General features: G+C 38.9%; 1 protein-coding gene across 17 annotated transcripts in view; it reads right to left on the minus strand.

Moving 5' to 3' along the window:
• The window catches only part of BLTP1 (bridge-like lipid transfer protein family member 1), a 250,134-nt gene that overhangs the window by 164,695 nt on the left and 68,326 nt on the right, over nt 1-17,113 (minus strand). For all 17 annotated transcript variants that reach the window (XM_083174415.1, XM_083174421.1, XM_083174431.1 and 14 more), the window contains exons 13-21: nt 15,755-15,846; nt 14,154-14,271; nt 12,136-12,291; nt 10,529-10,626; nt 8,300-8,478; nt 7,962-8,068; nt 7,179-7,384; nt 2,227-2,454; nt 1,545-1,682 (exon numbers count right to left, since the gene is read on the minus strand). In XM_083174415.1, the coding sequence (XP_083030541.1) occupies nt 1,545-1,682; nt 2,227-2,454; nt 7,179-7,384; nt 7,962-8,068; nt 8,300-8,478; nt 10,529-10,626; nt 12,136-12,291; nt 14,154-14,271; nt 15,755-15,846 (1,322 nt within the window). The remainder of the gene's footprint in view (nt 1-1,544; nt 1,683-2,226; nt 2,455-7,178; nt 7,385-7,961; nt 8,069-8,299; nt 8,479-10,528; nt 10,627-12,135; nt 12,292-14,153; nt 14,272-15,754; nt 15,847-17,113) is intronic.

A 17,113-nucleotide genomic window follows, 5' to 3' on the forward strand; every position in this document is an offset into this window, starting at 1 on the left:
GGGCTATTGCACAGGAGCATGCAAAATCCCTGGTCTGCAGGCGGTGTAAAAGGTCATCCACCCAGCAAGCACTCAGGGCTAAACACAAGTTCAGTGCAGTGTTAACGGGTAACCCAGGTCGATGTGACCCGGGACCCGGGACCCATTCACTGCAATGGAAAAGCTGGAGCTGAGAGATACTCTCATCTCCCAGCCCCGTTTAGGCCCCGCATGCGGTGACATCACCTTCCCGGCATTATGCCGGGTCACAACGCCAGTCTAAAAGTCTACACAGCTTGGAGATGAGGCCAAAATCCTGGGTGCAACTCGCCTTGGTGGTATAAAAGTGGTATTAAATTGTGTATGTCCTGTACGTGCAGATTTATGATTGTCTGTTGGGTATGCGAACCATCACAAGTATAAAGGACCGCATGTAATGGATCACATGTGACCCTGCCGACTGGGATCGGCTGGGCATACACTGCTGCAAAAACAATCACAGTAGTGTATGCCCAGCTTTAAAGGGGAAGAGAGTTCCCGTTCATTTATATATATATATATATATATATATATATATATATATATATATATATATATATATATATATATATATATATATATCAGGAGAACAACACAGAGCACTCAAAGCTTCAATTAAGAAACCTTTTTTTACTTTGCTAGCTTTTAACTGCATTTTCAGATAAGGACTTATTTTACATACAGTACATTTTCAGCATGATCTTTTAAACTACAAAAGTACAATGAAATTGTTACAGCAGATAGAAATCAATGCCCTGTCTGAGAGAACAAGGGGTTTGTAATGTTTTTTCACTGACCCCATTTAGGAAAGACTAATAGAGATACCACTCTCACAGCAAATAATTACTTTCCTGCATGTCTCTAGATGCTACTATACTTTTATCTCCAGGCCACAAAGCATTAGAAGGCACTAATTGGGTTGCTTTGTAAGTGTATAGTTTTTAATCTGTGTACTGTATACCGTGAACGGCCTGAACTTGACAATTGATTGTTTATTGCATTTTGAGTGTGAATTTTTTAGTTTTTTTTTTTAAAATGTGAATAAAACATTTTCCAATTTTTAATTCACAGTTGATAATAAGATGCTTTGCCAATTAGTGTCACATTCTCTGCTGTGTTCTGGTAGAAAAAGAATACACAGCACTGCTCCACATAACACCACCCTTTACAGTACAGATAAACTTGCTTCATTGTATTAGAATGTATGAATTCCATAGTGAACCCTTACTACAATTCTTGTGCTGTAACCCTTTCGCTACTAAATGCTCATGCTAAATATGCAACATTCTAAAATTGTAATAAATCATGTTCCCCTCCCTAAGCTAATTTGTACTGGAGGACACCGCCATAACGTCAGAGCATATCCATGTGAGATCACACCTCTGACTCGATCGTCGGTCGTGGTTTCCATCCAACGCAGAGCAAATGACAGAAGGCGGTCCCCCAAGACCAGCATCAAATAATATACCTCAATATATAGTAAAAAAAAAATCCTGGTAAAATAGTTAGAAACAGCCTGTAAATACCTGATAGTTGTCATTCACAAAAATGTATACAGGGGACAGGACGAGCTGGAGAAATGTCTCTCTGTAGGTTTTCTTCATCTCAAAGCAGAGTCTCTCTAGAAATACAGTTGGACATTCTGGTCCATCATTGCCACAGTGCTGTCAACATAAGATACATTAAATAATATTAGTTAAATAAATGGAGAACAGTGCCAGTCCATAGATATAGTAAACATTTAAGTGACATTACTAAAACGAAATCTTTGCATTCACACATTCCCATACAACAGTATGGTCATAAGAAAAGTAACCGAAAGCGCAACAACACATCCGCCTATGTACAGGGGCGTGGCCATATTGTGGGCTAAACCAATATTCCTAACAATGCAACTTAACATATGATTAAGAACTAATCATGTTGCCTTGTGTAGACTCATTACAAAGTCTACAATATTTTACATAAATGAGCTCAAAGAAAATGCAGACCTAAACCAGCTATGAGATTCGGAATATAGATCCATACAAGAATGGGTATTATGAAAAAAGTGAAGACAAGCAAGACAACACAATATGAATGATACTGTCGTACATCTCAATAACAAGTGTTAATAAAAAATGCAAAAGCAATTCCATTAGCAGTGGTCCCACACAGGTCTTTTCTTTCCATCAGCTAACGTTTAGGAATATGTTACCACAGACTTACTACTGGTAGTTTGGCATGGACTTTGTAAACATTGAGCAATACAGTAATATCCCATGGCCTCAGAGTGAGTGGATGGACGGATTTAGCTGCATGATCACGGTCCCTTTTGTCGTTCTCCATCCCTACTGAAGTCCATCCAGAGCTGGATGATGTGGACAATGACAACACAGGGCTGGAGATGACTTCTTCAAAGTCCGTGTACATGTCATCTTCTCCAAAGTAATTTTCCTAACAAAGTTCAGAAAGAAAGAGTGTAAGAGAACACACAGATAACTATATAAACAATGTCCATCATTAAAATCTAATAAAACATACCAAGTACTTATTACACGTGGGAATGAAAAGAGAATGGACCAAGCAAGGGAATACATTGTAAGACCAAATGATGGATATCACTGAGCCTAAGCACTGTACTGGTGGTAGGGCTTTTGATGGTAGACCGAAACCAAGGGATTCCATTAGCTGCAGGTTTGCGGATCATATGTACCGGTGGGGCAATAATAATAATTCCCTGTAAATTTGTGCTGCAAAGATGATGCTACAGAATATTCCTTTCACAGAGACTCAATGTATATCCACTACAATTCCAGCTGATACGGTAGAATAGAAATCTCTCAACATAAAAAGGGAATGTGGTGAATAGTTCCATACCAGGTAAATGGGACAACAGAAGGGTTTAATTCCCTGTTTTCAGTATTTTTAAATTACATTTATGAGATTTAATAGTTTTTTGTTTTCTTTTTTAAATGCCAAATTACAATTGCTTCCCAACTCCTTTGTTTTGTTAGAACATATTGATAGCACATTATGTAGTATTTTACAGAGTTATTTGGGCACTCACATCAGTGCCTGGCTCCAGTGGTGCCTACAATGAATATTTCCTAGCACAAGTCACACACACACAAACACAGTTTTGTTTATGATTTGTCACAAACCAAGTAACCTACCACCATGATTGGAGTACCCAGACACAAGAAGAACATGCAAACCTAACACAGATAGGCTGGTTGAAATGTAACCCATGATTCAGTGCTATGCAATGCTAAACACTGTGCCACCATGCGTCTCACAATGTATGATTAACATGGAAAGAGTACAATATTTGGTTAAACATTTAATAAAAAAATCTATAAATATAAGAAAGGATTCTCTTAACTTTATCTAGTAAGTTCCAAAGACAAGAAAGGAACAGAAAATGAATAAATTGTGCTTACGCCTATCTGTAACTATATCTACACAGACATGAGTTTATTTCTGTGCAGTGAGTGGAAGGTGCTACTAAGTTCTCCAACACGTACAGCTTTTCAGGTAGCTATACACGTATTATAGAACTCGCTACTATTTCACACAAGTTTAAAATCAAAGGGGCATAATCAAATAAGGTCCATACACACGAAGTGGCTTTCCCCCTGCCCGAAGCCGACGGAGGGGGGAGGACGGCGTTGCATAGCGCAATGTGGATTTCTGCTTGCACCTCAGAAAGCACAGAAATCTAAGGGGTAAGTCATTGGCTTAGTGCCCGCACTAACGACATAGCAGTATCTATGCCTTACCGTGCATTAGCCATGGGGATTACTGCAGGACATAATTGAATAGTTCTGGCCAATTAACTCAGAACTAAAAGCATCATGCTAGTCCCACAGATAGTGGAAAATGCCCCAAAGGCAGAATAATATACATGAAATACCTTGATTAAACAAGTCCCCATGCAGTAAGTTGCTTTTTAAAGTAGGTTATGCAGAGCAGACAGATGTAGACAAGTCCATTTTGCAGAAAGGTATTTTGTGCTTTAAAGCTCTGCATGCTTAACAACAGTCAGCACATCTACAGTGATTCCAAGTCACACATATCTCAGTCACAATGTCACATGCAGCTGAATAGGCAGAAGTTGGCGGCAATGGTGCATTTACACATATGCAATGTTCAGTAAAGGTGTGTGGGACAGAACGGTGGGGCTAAGTGGAGCACTCATAATGACAATGGATATTTGTATGAAAGTGGTATGGATAAAAGCAGAGCAGAAGAACAGATGTGAACAGCTCTGCGCACATCCATTTGATGAAGACAGAGGAGCCGCAGTCTGTAATTGAGTGGCAAAATAACTACTTTCTTTATAGAAAAGCTGAAAACCAGGCTCCTAACTAAAAATATCAGTGTTCAGCTTGTGAGGCCTCTTAGCACTTTTATTCAATATGTAGATCCAGATTACACAGTGCGACCACCACACAATCGATCACTTACTGTATGCCTTAATCATGTGTATATATTAAATTATTAATAAACAAAAGAAAAAACTCTTCCACCCTAGGCACACAAATCCAGGATTCTACTTGGATTAAAAGAATAAAAAAAAAACTTTAAATGTCAATTAAAAAATAAAATAAAAATAATGACAGTAACAAATAAAACATATGGGGAAAAAAATCCCAGATACTTTAAATATGCCTCTAAAAAGTTCTTGATTTGTCAGGAAAGAGATTAAACCGCTCCGATATCAGCAAGGTAAAGCTCACAGACAATGTCTACATTTACATGTACAAGGATAACATTGACAAAAAGGTCAACACAAACAAAAGGTTGACATAGTAAAGGTCGCCATGAGCTTTTCACTTCTGGTTGACAGTTGAAAACTGAGCGGACATGAACCACCAAATAGTATGCTGTATCCATTCCTAATAGGAGTATATATGGATGGTAAAGTATGATAGTCCAAAAAATTAAATAAATCCTGAAAAATTCTTGTCAACCTTTTGGTATCGACCTATTCACAGTCAACTTAGACATTGTGTCAGCCATCCAGACTCCAACAAAGAAACAAGGCAGCAAAGAAAGGAGGCTTTCTGTGTAAACCACACCCAATCCTCTGCTAGGTTTTGGATACAACATTTAAAATAATTCAGCTTTAAGTGGTATGCCGCAGATCACAACAAAGTGCCAAAATGGAACGATAATAGATGTAATTTGAAGGGTCAATTAAGGGGTTTATTAATGCAATCTAGAAGGGGAGAGGAATAAGAACATTACAATGTAAAAGAAAAGTAGGCAGAGTAAAGTAGAAATAGATTTAGAAGTACGTGACTAACATTTTGTTTTAAATAAAGCTTGCACATTGCATAAAACAGACTGCAAATAAAATTATTACTACTCTGAACTTTAAAAGAGAATAGGATTCAAAGACCTGCATGTTCGTACGCAAATTACACAGGGCAAGCTCCTCATAATAAAGACTAGCCTATCTTATACAGGGGATGCAGTCAAGTAACATTTAAGGCTATGAGAAATTCTCAGTAGCTATAGTTTATAGTACGGTATAATGTAATGTGCATTGCAATGGTTAATCAGTGCTTGTCATTGTGTCTTTTGTGAAGTGTAGCGGAGAGAGGTGTCATCATCTATTACACAATAAATCAATAAACAAGGGAATACATGGATATAAACTCATGTCCTACGGTGGTACTTTGTAGAAACAAATCATTACGGAACTGCTTCAGGATAGCTTGTGATACATGTCCTGTCTGAAGTCTCTTCAGCTTCGATAGACTAAAGACTTAAAGGATGCCGGGGCTACACTCCGTGTACTATAGAACATTAACATGTGACTTAAGTCAGAAACAAGGATTATCCATTCACCAGGTCCCAACAGCACAAATGCATTTTCATTCTGCACAAAACTGCACTCAAAGTAGACACACAGTATGGGAATGGAGGCATAAAGGATTATGACTAAGAACAGAGCATGGCCAACCTTTACTCTCTGTATAACAAATCCCATCGGGCACTTCTACTGAAGTCCGTAACAAACCTTCACTGTGGTGCTGCAGTACTTCAAGACTGCAAGGGAAATGCTTGATCTTGATTCCCTTTCTTTACATGACTAAGCCAATGATGTCACATATGCCAATGCTGGCCTGACCTTCAAAAATAATTAATTAGAAACTTATTCTACAATAGCGCCACAGGTCTTCAGGAGATCAATCAGATATTGCCCTGTGGTAGGGAGCTATTTTAGTGTGAACCAGCTTTTCAAAATATTGTAAACAGCTGTAGTTTTGAAATAGAACAGAAGTCAATGGGAAAATAAAGTCATTTAGACAGAACGGTCTTACAGCTCGATACTGCAAAAGCAGCGAACCCGGCTCTAATAAAGCTTATCGCTGCAAACCCGCTGACTTCAATTCCAGTCTTAAAAATGTATTCAGAAATATTAAAAAAGCAGCAATTGTTCCCTGTTGAGTGCAACAAAAAAGATTGGCAGACAACACAAATAATGCTTTTAATTAATATTACATGGTTAAAAAGAAACCGCCATAGAGTCCTTATACCACAAAACAGTGAACCTCCCACCCCGCCGCCAAAAATAGTTCAGTGGCAACTTGAACAGAAATGTTCTTCAAGTAATACATTTCTAGAATTCTATAAATAATTAGATGGTAAAATAAGAGTACAGAACTTGGTGTAATATGCCATCAGTAAAATATGCACTGCAGTACGCACAGCTTTGAGATAAGAAAGCCACAAGAAAGTATCCATTACCTGGCACCAGAGTAGACAGACATGTACAGAATGCATTATGACATGATGGATCTACAGTTGGCACGGACCATAACATAGCACACGGAAGATGCCGCTTTCAGTAAAGACAAATGTAAGCTTATAGCCAATTATGTTATTATGAGATAAGCTAGAGGAATGAGATGCTCCAAGCATTTATTTTATACCGTATTAAGTACCTTCCATATTTAGAGAACATACTTTATCTTGGATGATCTGTTTTATGAAGGAAATGCTGTGCACATCACTGCTCAAACGTGTTGCTATACGATATATTTATTGTTTCCTCATAGAGGAAACTGTATGCAGGTGATTGTCAAATAAGACAGAACCAAAAGGTTCAATTAAAAGTCTCACGTGTTGCAAATTAGATAAGATTATTAACATAAAAAACTTGATACCTTTATGGAGAGGAAAGCCATCAGAACGGGTCCATAGAACACTACTTGAGAGTCTGGTGACAGCTCCAGCTCAACATGCAGCTTATCTGGAGGCAGTTCTGAGGGATCCACAGTAGGCCGGCTAGAAGCAGTGGGAGAGGTAACTCTCTCTGATGTTCTCTGACAAGGCCGCAGCATTGAGAGCATAGATTCCTCCATTTCTGACACTGGCAATGAAAGAGTTACATTTGCATGGATTTTAATAAAGACAGAAATTTTTAGAAAAAAAAGTCACAAAGCTTGCTTTCAGACAGCACAGAAATCTATACAATTGTCATGAGCGCAATAATAATAATAATACAGGTTGAGTATCCCGTATCCAAAATGCTCGGGACCAGGAGAATTTTGGATAACGGATTATTCCGTATTTCGGAATATTTTAATATTTCAATGATGTATTTTGAAGTATCTTGCCTGTATGCTGTATAAAGACATAAAATACACACAAATATATTTTATTACCACATAAAATACACAAATATATTTTATTTGTTCAAAAAACAAGGTTTCAAAACAAGAAACAAAATTTGTGTACTATCTCAGATATTGAATTTGAATGCCAAGCAATCATTTTCTTGCACATATATAGTGCCAGTTACATGTCATGTCACCAGTAGTGCTGTTACAAATGTCCCCAGTTTTTTTTTTTCACTTTCTGGAATGTATGGTTTTCGGAATAATTCGGATAACGGATACTCGGATACGGGATACTCAACCTGTATATACAAAAATAAAACCGCTTACATGACTGTTTCAGTTGCTCATCTGTCTTTTGGGGATAAATTGGATGCCAGGTATAATCGATGATCAAGATTACAGATGGGACAGTCCAGCACTCTATCCACCCGGACCTTATGGTTCAGGAAAATATAAGTATTAACTATAGTAATTACTGTACTTTTATAGTTGTGTAATAGGAGCAAAGTGGCTGCTTTCTCAGCATATAAAACAACCAGTGAAGATGTTAGACATAAAGTAAGAGAAGGACAGAACAGATGTATGTAACCAGCACATCGCTCAAAAAATAAGGAAGCATAACAAAAGCAAGTGTGAGCTCCGTGCTACAGTATATGGACAGTTACCCTGTTTGTGTTACATTTCTCCACTTCGGTTTGCAGTGCTTCTGGCCGCTGTGGTTTTCTGCTGAGCTGCAGGAGTCGGGACCAGTTTTGTTTAAGTGACAGTCTTTCACCAATGTAAGCAGGGAGTATTTACTGGGATGGCAGTCAGGTAAGAACAAATGGAGGTCCACATCTCCTCCCTAAAATATAAACAGCCTGAGTAAATATAAGGAGCTAAACCAACCTAAATACCAATCTAAATATATTACTGTTCATGTACATCTTTTACATCAATATACATTCAAATAGGTAAAAGGAAAATGCTTGCTTGTTAGTGATTACCTAACCTTGTTTTATAGGAATTGCTGTAATGTCAATGGGCCAGATTCTCTAAGCTTCAAAAGTGATAAAATGGAGAGTGATAAACAACCAGCCAATCAGCTCCTACCTGCCATGTCACAGACTGTGTTTGAAAAATGTCAGACAGGAGCTGATTGGCTGGCTGTTTATCACTCTCAATTGTATCACTTTTAAAGCTTAGAGAATCTGGCCCAATGTGTTACAGAGTACGCTGTTGTAAAACAAATAAAGGTATACTGTATAAAAGGACAAAATCACTGTCTTTTCTGTTTGTACAACTGTACACTATGGGCGGTATTCAATGTGAATACCTGCGAGGTACAGCGAATCCTTTTTTGGATTCGCTGCACATTCTCCACGTTCCGGAGCCGGCGGGCTCCGGTATTCAACGAGTCAGGGGCAGCGAGCCCCTGACTGGCGAATATGAGCTCCTGCGGCGATTGCCGCAGGGAGCCTCAGGACGGTGCCAGGCAGAGAGATGGTAGTCTCTCTGCCTAGCCCAGACCTTTGTGGGGGGTTAGGTGTGCTCCCCGGGTGCCAGGCAGCACAGGCTGCCCCCCCGGGGGTGCCAGCAGGCGAGCGTATATTCACTACACAGGATCGTAATGATCGTGCAGTGAATATATGAATATGTAATGAGCGGCTCCGCTCTGGCGCCACCTGCTGGATGCTGTGTAAAAAAAAAATATATATTTTTAAAATTAAATATATATTCATGTGCTTACAGCACATGAATAAAAATAGCATGCCCCTCCTCAGAATAAAATTCCTGATTTTTTGACACCAAATGTAAAAAACAAAACACTTTATTTTAAAAGTTCACATTCCACTTCACCATAAAAAGATAGCGATTGTTACTCGGTGAATTATGGCGAAAAAAACCTTCAAATGTATTCCGCATGTGGTCATTGAATAGGGTGATTCACCGTTTTTGACAGAAATTCGCCAAACAGCACAAATTCGACATAAAAACCTGGCGAATCAGGCTCATTGAATACCGCCCAATGTATACATTTCATTAACACTAATAAAGAAAAATGTAGAATTCTGCGCATAAGTTACATAAAAAAAACCATAACACTACAAACATACAAATTAATATAATTTCATTATATTTTAACAGTTCTTGCTGAACTCAGAAACCACAAAGTGCAGCACTGTTTGCACAATGGCCAACTGTAAATATGGCACTAATGAGCACAGTAACAATACATAAATACAACGCAAAATCACTTCTTACATAAAACAAAAGAATGAACTCAAACAACAAACTTACACCACAAAAGATAATTTAGCAGAACTGTAAGATATGAATGCGTACAATTCGAACATATCTGTCAAATCACCACATGGACTTATACAATATATTAAAATCATAATTATTTCACCTTATGGCCTGCATGGAAAGCTTTATAATTATCAACGGTTCTTAGCAGACTTGAACCAAAATGTGTTGTTTGCCATATATTTGTATGGACACTTAATTACAGTGTTGAATGATGCCAACCCAATAATAATCAAGAGAAATAATGATTTACATGTATGATTGTCTGATGGTGATCACTATGGCTGAGAACAATTTATTCTGCTGCAGCTCCCACTGCATAAGATGTGCCCAAGCCTATGAAGACAGCCAAACAGAGGGGTCTATCCTAATGAATTTGCATGTACAAATCGCAAGGGCACTTTACGGGTGGCTGGAATTGACACAAGTGCTGTTTTCGGGCTGAAACTAGCCGACGAATAGTGAGACGAGGTTCCCTTGGCGTTCATTTAAATGCTGAAGTAACGGCACCTCACACCTGTCACATATAATAGGGGCGACCCCCAGAAGGTTAATTCACTCCCCTAGGTGCATGGAAATAAAAAAAAAAAAAAAATTAAACTTACTCTGAGGGAAAACCTGGTATTGCATGTAGTTGGTATAAAATCGGTAAATGGCAGTGCAAATTCAATGTTTAATGTTTCTCCACAGGCAGCCAGATACACTAGAAGAACAAAAGATTCAAGAATGTAAGAAAAATCCATACAAAACATATTTAGAACATATTTAAAACTTGAGAAAAGTAAAATAAAAACACAGCACACAATATTTATATTGTATATATATACACTATAATGGTAACCTGTTCATTATTTTGTTAGCACAGGAAAAAGTTAAGTATCAGAGGATTTCTGCACCCTTCACAACTGCTTATCATACAAAGGAAAACACCTCTTATGGTGATGGGAATCTGTTCATTTAGAAGAAGGGGGAAGGAGGATGAGGGATTGTTCGGACCGCACTAATATCTTTCAAGGATGTTTGTGTGTATTTCTAGCACTTGGAATATTGGTGTTCCTTGTTGCTCTATGTCATTGTGCTTTCCCCTTTTATAAATTAGGGGTGTTGCTCCCTGTCTCAAATTAGACATCGTTTAGAAAAAAAAAGGGAAAAGAAAACATTTCTTGGTGCACTGGATTCCTGATGGTAATCTGTATGTTGAGGAAAGGAAAGTCCCAAGCAAAATATATTTTTACTGATATATTTCAAAACAAAACACGTACAAAATTTCCACAAAATATTTTTATATCTTCCTTCACCACCCACAGCGATGCTTTTACCAAGGTGATACTCTGTTCATCACCTAATGTCATTATATTGTTTATTGCATAGTTTTCGCCATTACAGTGCAGGTCTTAACCATCTAAACCAGGGCTGGGCAACACCGGCCCTCCAGATGCTAATGAACTACAGATCCCAGGATGCTTTGCATTAGTTTTGCTATGTGGCCATGCTGAAACTGATGCAAGGCATGCTGGGATGTGTAGTTCATCAACATCTGGAGGGCCGGTGTTGCCCAGCCCTGATCTAAACCAATGCACGGATATCCTTAAAACTTGGGCTGTAATTATGGCACTGGGAAACAGTATTTTAGGGGGGGGGGAAATAAAGTCACAATATCAGCCCACCCAACCCTTCCAGGTGACCTCAACACCAGGAGGGTCCCTACCATTCTAAGGCTTGAGTCCAAGGCATGGGAACCCCCCAGACCAACTTCTGTAAGGCACCGTACTAATGAAAAGTAGTATTTTTATTAATGCAACGCTTTTGAGGGGGTTACATAGGTTAAAGGAAATAATTGGGGTGTTAAAAGGAGTTACATTGGTTGAAAAACAATACAATAACTGATTAAAGAGCTAGATAATAGTGTTATAATATAATATGATGGCCCAAAGCAGCTCAGCTACATCAGCTCATCATAATACTAAGGTAACCCAGACGCTCTGCCTCATTGGTGCTCTATGTTAAATTAAACAGTTTATTATAATTATTATGATCAGCAATGCTTAGTGTGTGCACCTGCAATATCTCCATTTTCTATGTGGAACAAGAAGTCTTAGGATAGAAGTACCTCTCACTGTGTGTGGTATTAGAGTGTGCAGTTCAGTGCCCCCCCCTCCAAATACATGAAACACCCACTGTATCTGTTTGTGTGGGACAGAAAGAATCTCACCATTTTCTTGCTGCTTAGTTGAACAATCTATCCAGTTGTGTTGATTTGCTGCCCAGATCATTTCAAATTGATGGAACATAATCTTTAAGTTCCAAGTATATGGGACAAATGAAAACAGATCTGGTGCGCTGTCGCTTGACCAATCTTGAATCAGATCTAAAACAAAACCGGTGCCAGGAGTTAGACAATACAGCAAGACTCAGAAAAAGGGAGCAGGAACCAAGGGGTAAATGTACTAGTGTTAGTTTTTAGAGAGATGTTGCCTATAGCAACCAATCATATCCTACTCATCATTTATTTATCAGCTTCTAGTGTATAATAGCTGGAATCTGATTGGTTGCTATGGACAACATTTCTCAATTCTAAAATCCCAATCAATTTATGGAGAGAAAAGCAATCAGGAGGGGTCCATAGAACACTACTTGAGTCATCCGACAGATCTAGCTCGACATGCAGATTATCTGGTCAAAGTTCTGAAGGATCCACAGTAGGGAACTTAGAACCAGTGGGAGAGTTAACTCACACTTTAGTACATTTACCCCCTAGAGTCTTTTTACTTCTTTGTATTTGTTAAAAGCAAATTCGACTTAACACAAATCTCACAAAAGGAAAACTAAAAAAATCTACGGAACAAATGTTTTTAAAGAGAAACACATTACAAAGTTCAATTATATTTCATTTGATAAAATAATTCTTATACACTCACTGGCATCTTAAAACCGTGTACCAGGTAATTAGACTAAAACGTGCGGATACAAATTGTACACTGGACCATTTTGCAGTAGGTTGCAAAGGTATCATGGCAGGTGCTCTGCAGATGTGCTCTATGCTTGATTGTGAATTTAATGCAGCTCAGTCACCTCTGCATTTGTGAGTGAATGGGCTCAACTTGGAGGCAATAGGGAATCTGCATGCAGAATAAACTGAATAACTGTGTCTTGGCGATGTGAAAACAGAATTTTAATTTGTGCAGCTGCTGAGAGATGTGTGGCTTCAGATGGATTGCTTGCACAAGGTGTAGGGCTGGTGCAAATGCTGTGTATAGATATGGGTAGAGTGGTCACATAATGCATACAACTCGACATACGGCTAAATATTTATTTATTATTATTATTTTTAAGTTTCTTATACAGCGCACACATATTCCGCAGCGCTTTACAGAGAATATTTCAAAATTCACATCAGTCCCTGCCCCATGGAGCTTACAATCTATGGGGCAGATGTATTAAGCCTTAACAAGAGATAAATGCAAGGGTGATAAGGAGAGATAAACGTCCAGCCAATCAGCTCCTTACTGTCTTTTTTCAAACACAGCCTGTAACATGGCAGTTAGCAGGTGATTGGCTGGACGTTTATCTCTCCTTATCACACCTGCATTTATCTCTTGTTAAGGCTTAATACATCTGCCCCTATATTCCCTACCACATGTACACGCACACACAGACATTCTAGGGTTAATTTTGTTAGGAGCCAAATAACCTACCAGTATATTTTTGGATTGTGGGAGGAAATCTGAGTACCCGGAGGAAAGCCACACAAGCACGGGGAGAATATACAAACTCCGCACAGTTAGGGCCATGGTGGGAATCGAACCCATGACCTCAGTGCTGTGAGGCAGTAATGCTAACCATTACACCGTCCGTACTGCCCCTAACAATTTAGTTTCATGCAGGCAGTGTGAACGGGGTGTAGTATAGCTCACAGACAATGTATAGGTTGACATGGAAGAGTTGACATGAAAAGATGGACATTAGTTTCTTAAGTTTTTTTGGTTGTGGTACAGTCCTCAGACCGTCAGCATTAACATGGACATGCATTCATAGGTTCAGTTATTGCTAGTCCCAATAATTTCACAAACATTGATTTAAAATGTCACGGCGCTGCTTATACTACTACAAAAAGATAAGTGTAAACCGCTGATTGCTCATGTGTCCATAACAAGCTAGATAAATAGATAACATTCAAGATCACCAAATCTGGCGTTGCTGTATACTTTTTAAAAGTCATTATATATTTACCTGTGAAAAAGTTTTTCTGAGCAAATATAAAGTGGTAAGTTGCCTTGTAAACTTCAAGTTCACACTGCCATGTCTGGGGCATATTCCACACCCTAGGGTAGCTGGCATTAATGTGAAACTACGGGAAGAATGAACAGAATGAGTGTTAGAACAGGCATACAGTATGGCACAAGATTAAGTCTAACAGGTAAATCATCATTGCACAGATCCTTGTATATTCTAAAAATGAGTTTAAGCATTTGTTTGAATAGGGGCTTTAATATTACTTTAACTTTAAATCATTTATTGTACAGGAATTTTTATATATGAAACATTATTTGCACAGTTTCAGGTAAACTATTTTAGTGGTTGAATTTATTTATTTCGGGTTTCATAGCAAAATATGTATTCGTAGTAATAATATAGTTAAAACAACATCCTCCCCCTTATGCTACAAGCCCTTCCCTGCCTTCACTTTCAGAGTCCAATTCAAGCTTCTCACACTCCCAAGTCCTTCACCCACTCCTCTCGCATTTACATCTCCCTTTACGCTCCCACGCATCCTCTTCACTCCAATAATGCATGCCACCTCTCCTGCCAACTGATTACTTCCTCCCACTCCTACCTCCAAGATCTTTCACGGGCTGCTCTCTTTCTCTGGAATTCTCTCCCTTTCTCACTCAGGAACTCCACATCTCACAAAACTTCAAATGAGCGGTCAAGACCCAAACCTAGCCAATCATCCCAACACACTGTTCCACGCTCACTGCCTACCCTATCTGTGACAAACCTGTCTGCCCGCCCCTCCCCTTTTAGAATGTAAACTCTCACAAGGGCCCTTTCCCCTCATGTGCTTTTCCTTCTTTTAAACCATCTGAGATTAGATTAAACCAAATCTGTGGTTTTCTGCCACCGATACTTATGTCACGGTTTGCTATTTTTGCATATTTGATTATGTCCTCTAACTGGGCATTGTTTGGTCTCACTGCACAGGGCATAGGGACTGTTCTGCTGAAGTCACACTTTGGCCTCCACAGGAAAATATATTATATATATATATATATATATATATATATATATATATATATATATATATATAGATATATATATATATATATATATATATTTTGTCCTCATAAAATCTAAAAATGATACTCAATTTTCCAGCCTTCCACATAAAGACTGACCTGTCACAGAGAGTAGTTTCCAGTCCCTCAGCCATGCCAGTCCAACAGCAGTAGCCTCTGTGACTCCAAAACATGATTTGTCCAAGCACCCAACTGTGGTTACCCCAGTGCCTGCCAGTCTTTGTTTCAGTATGCCAGCATGCGCTACACAGCACCTTCTGCCTTCATTCTCTCTCCTTCACCAAACTGTAATACTGCGGCCCACACTAGCGGAATGGAGGTGTCACAAGTAACCACCTCAATCAATAAAAACCAGCCTGATTCTATTGGCTGCACTGTCACAGCTGCAGTTTCAGCTGCTTTAAATTGGTGAATATAGCCAGTAAAAATCAGCTGGGTGAGTGACCACGTTCAACTCGTTATCTATGTTTTGGCCACATCTGCAACAAAAAAATTATGTAAACAAAAGCAAATGATTAGATAATTTACACTTACTGCAAGCATTTCGGCTTCAAGAAGAGTCCTGAACTGCATACTAGTGGTTGTATCAACATGTAACAGCTGTCCTTTAATTGTGGTTGAATAGCCTATAGATAAAACAAAAGCACAAAAGCAGTACTTACTGTACTACATGTTCTTTTTAAAATGGTCACAAACAGAAAAAAACAAACAGTTAGCTGCAGGACTTACCAGAGCTTTTAAACTTCAGGGTCTATAACATGGGTGGGGAACCTCAGGCCCGGGGGCCGTATGCGGCCCCCTAGCCTGTTTGAGTGGCCCGCCCACCCGCCCTGCGGCTTTTGCCGGGCGTCAAGTATAGGGGAATTATCGCGAGAGAAGAGACATTTTTACATATGGCCGCCAAGTATTTTTTCCCCATACAAACGGCCCTTGGCACAAAAATGGTTCTCCACCCCTGGTCTGTAACATTAAAAATGCTACAATAAGCCCCATAATCCATTATATGCCATGTGACCAATGCATGCAAAGGTGCAGTTACCATGGAAGTAAGCCTGGAGGTTGCACTTAACTTGGATTTCAAGAGCACCAATGGCCATTACAGCAGTAACTGAATGGATTCAAATTCTTTACCGAGAAATACATCCAGCTAATAAGTCCCCTGTCTAAATAAATATCCCCAAAAAAGGGTCACCTGAATCCAGGACATTAAAATTATTATACAAAACGCAATTAATTTGTATGTTTGTTAGTGGAAATCATTACGCTTGTGGACATAAGATTTACTGTTGACATCTCTAAGTAAGTTCTCTGCAAGAACTGCAGCTTAATAAACCATTATTATATAAAATGCATCTTAAAGAAATCTGGGTGATAATTGCCCAGGTCTTTTCAGAAAATAATCCAAGCCCCTTATATTGAATTTAAATACCAAACTCTTAAGGTGTGTACACAAGGTGCGATTCAGACTAATGGGTGATTTTGACTATCCTACATTGACTATGTGATTTTGACTAACTGCATTGGCAATTTTAACTATCTTGCTATTGGGCCCTAGGCCAATTGCATACCACAGACAAGTCAAAATAGACTTGTCTGCAGAGTCTATTTTCCCTTGCGATATGGACACCACAGAGCCGCGCATCTGTATCACAAGCCTCCTAAACACTGAGATTTTGCCTAACTTACTATCCTATTTTGACTACATAGTAAAAATTGAAGCCAAAAATCGCACTGCGACCCTGATTCTGGTTGGTTTGTAAAAGCAAACTCCTTCTTTAATGGACAAAACCATGTGCACTGCAGGTGGGGCAGATGTAACATGTGCAGAGCGAGTTACAGGGTAAATACTGCCTGCTTTATTCATACACTGCAATTTAGATTTCAATTTGAACA

This window comes from Crinia signifera, chromosome 1, assembly GCF_055691185.1.
Source record: "Crinia signifera chromosome 1, ASM5569118v1, whole genome shotgun sequence".
NCBI lineage: Eukaryota > Metazoa > Chordata > Amphibia > Anura > Myobatrachidae > Crinia > Crinia signifera.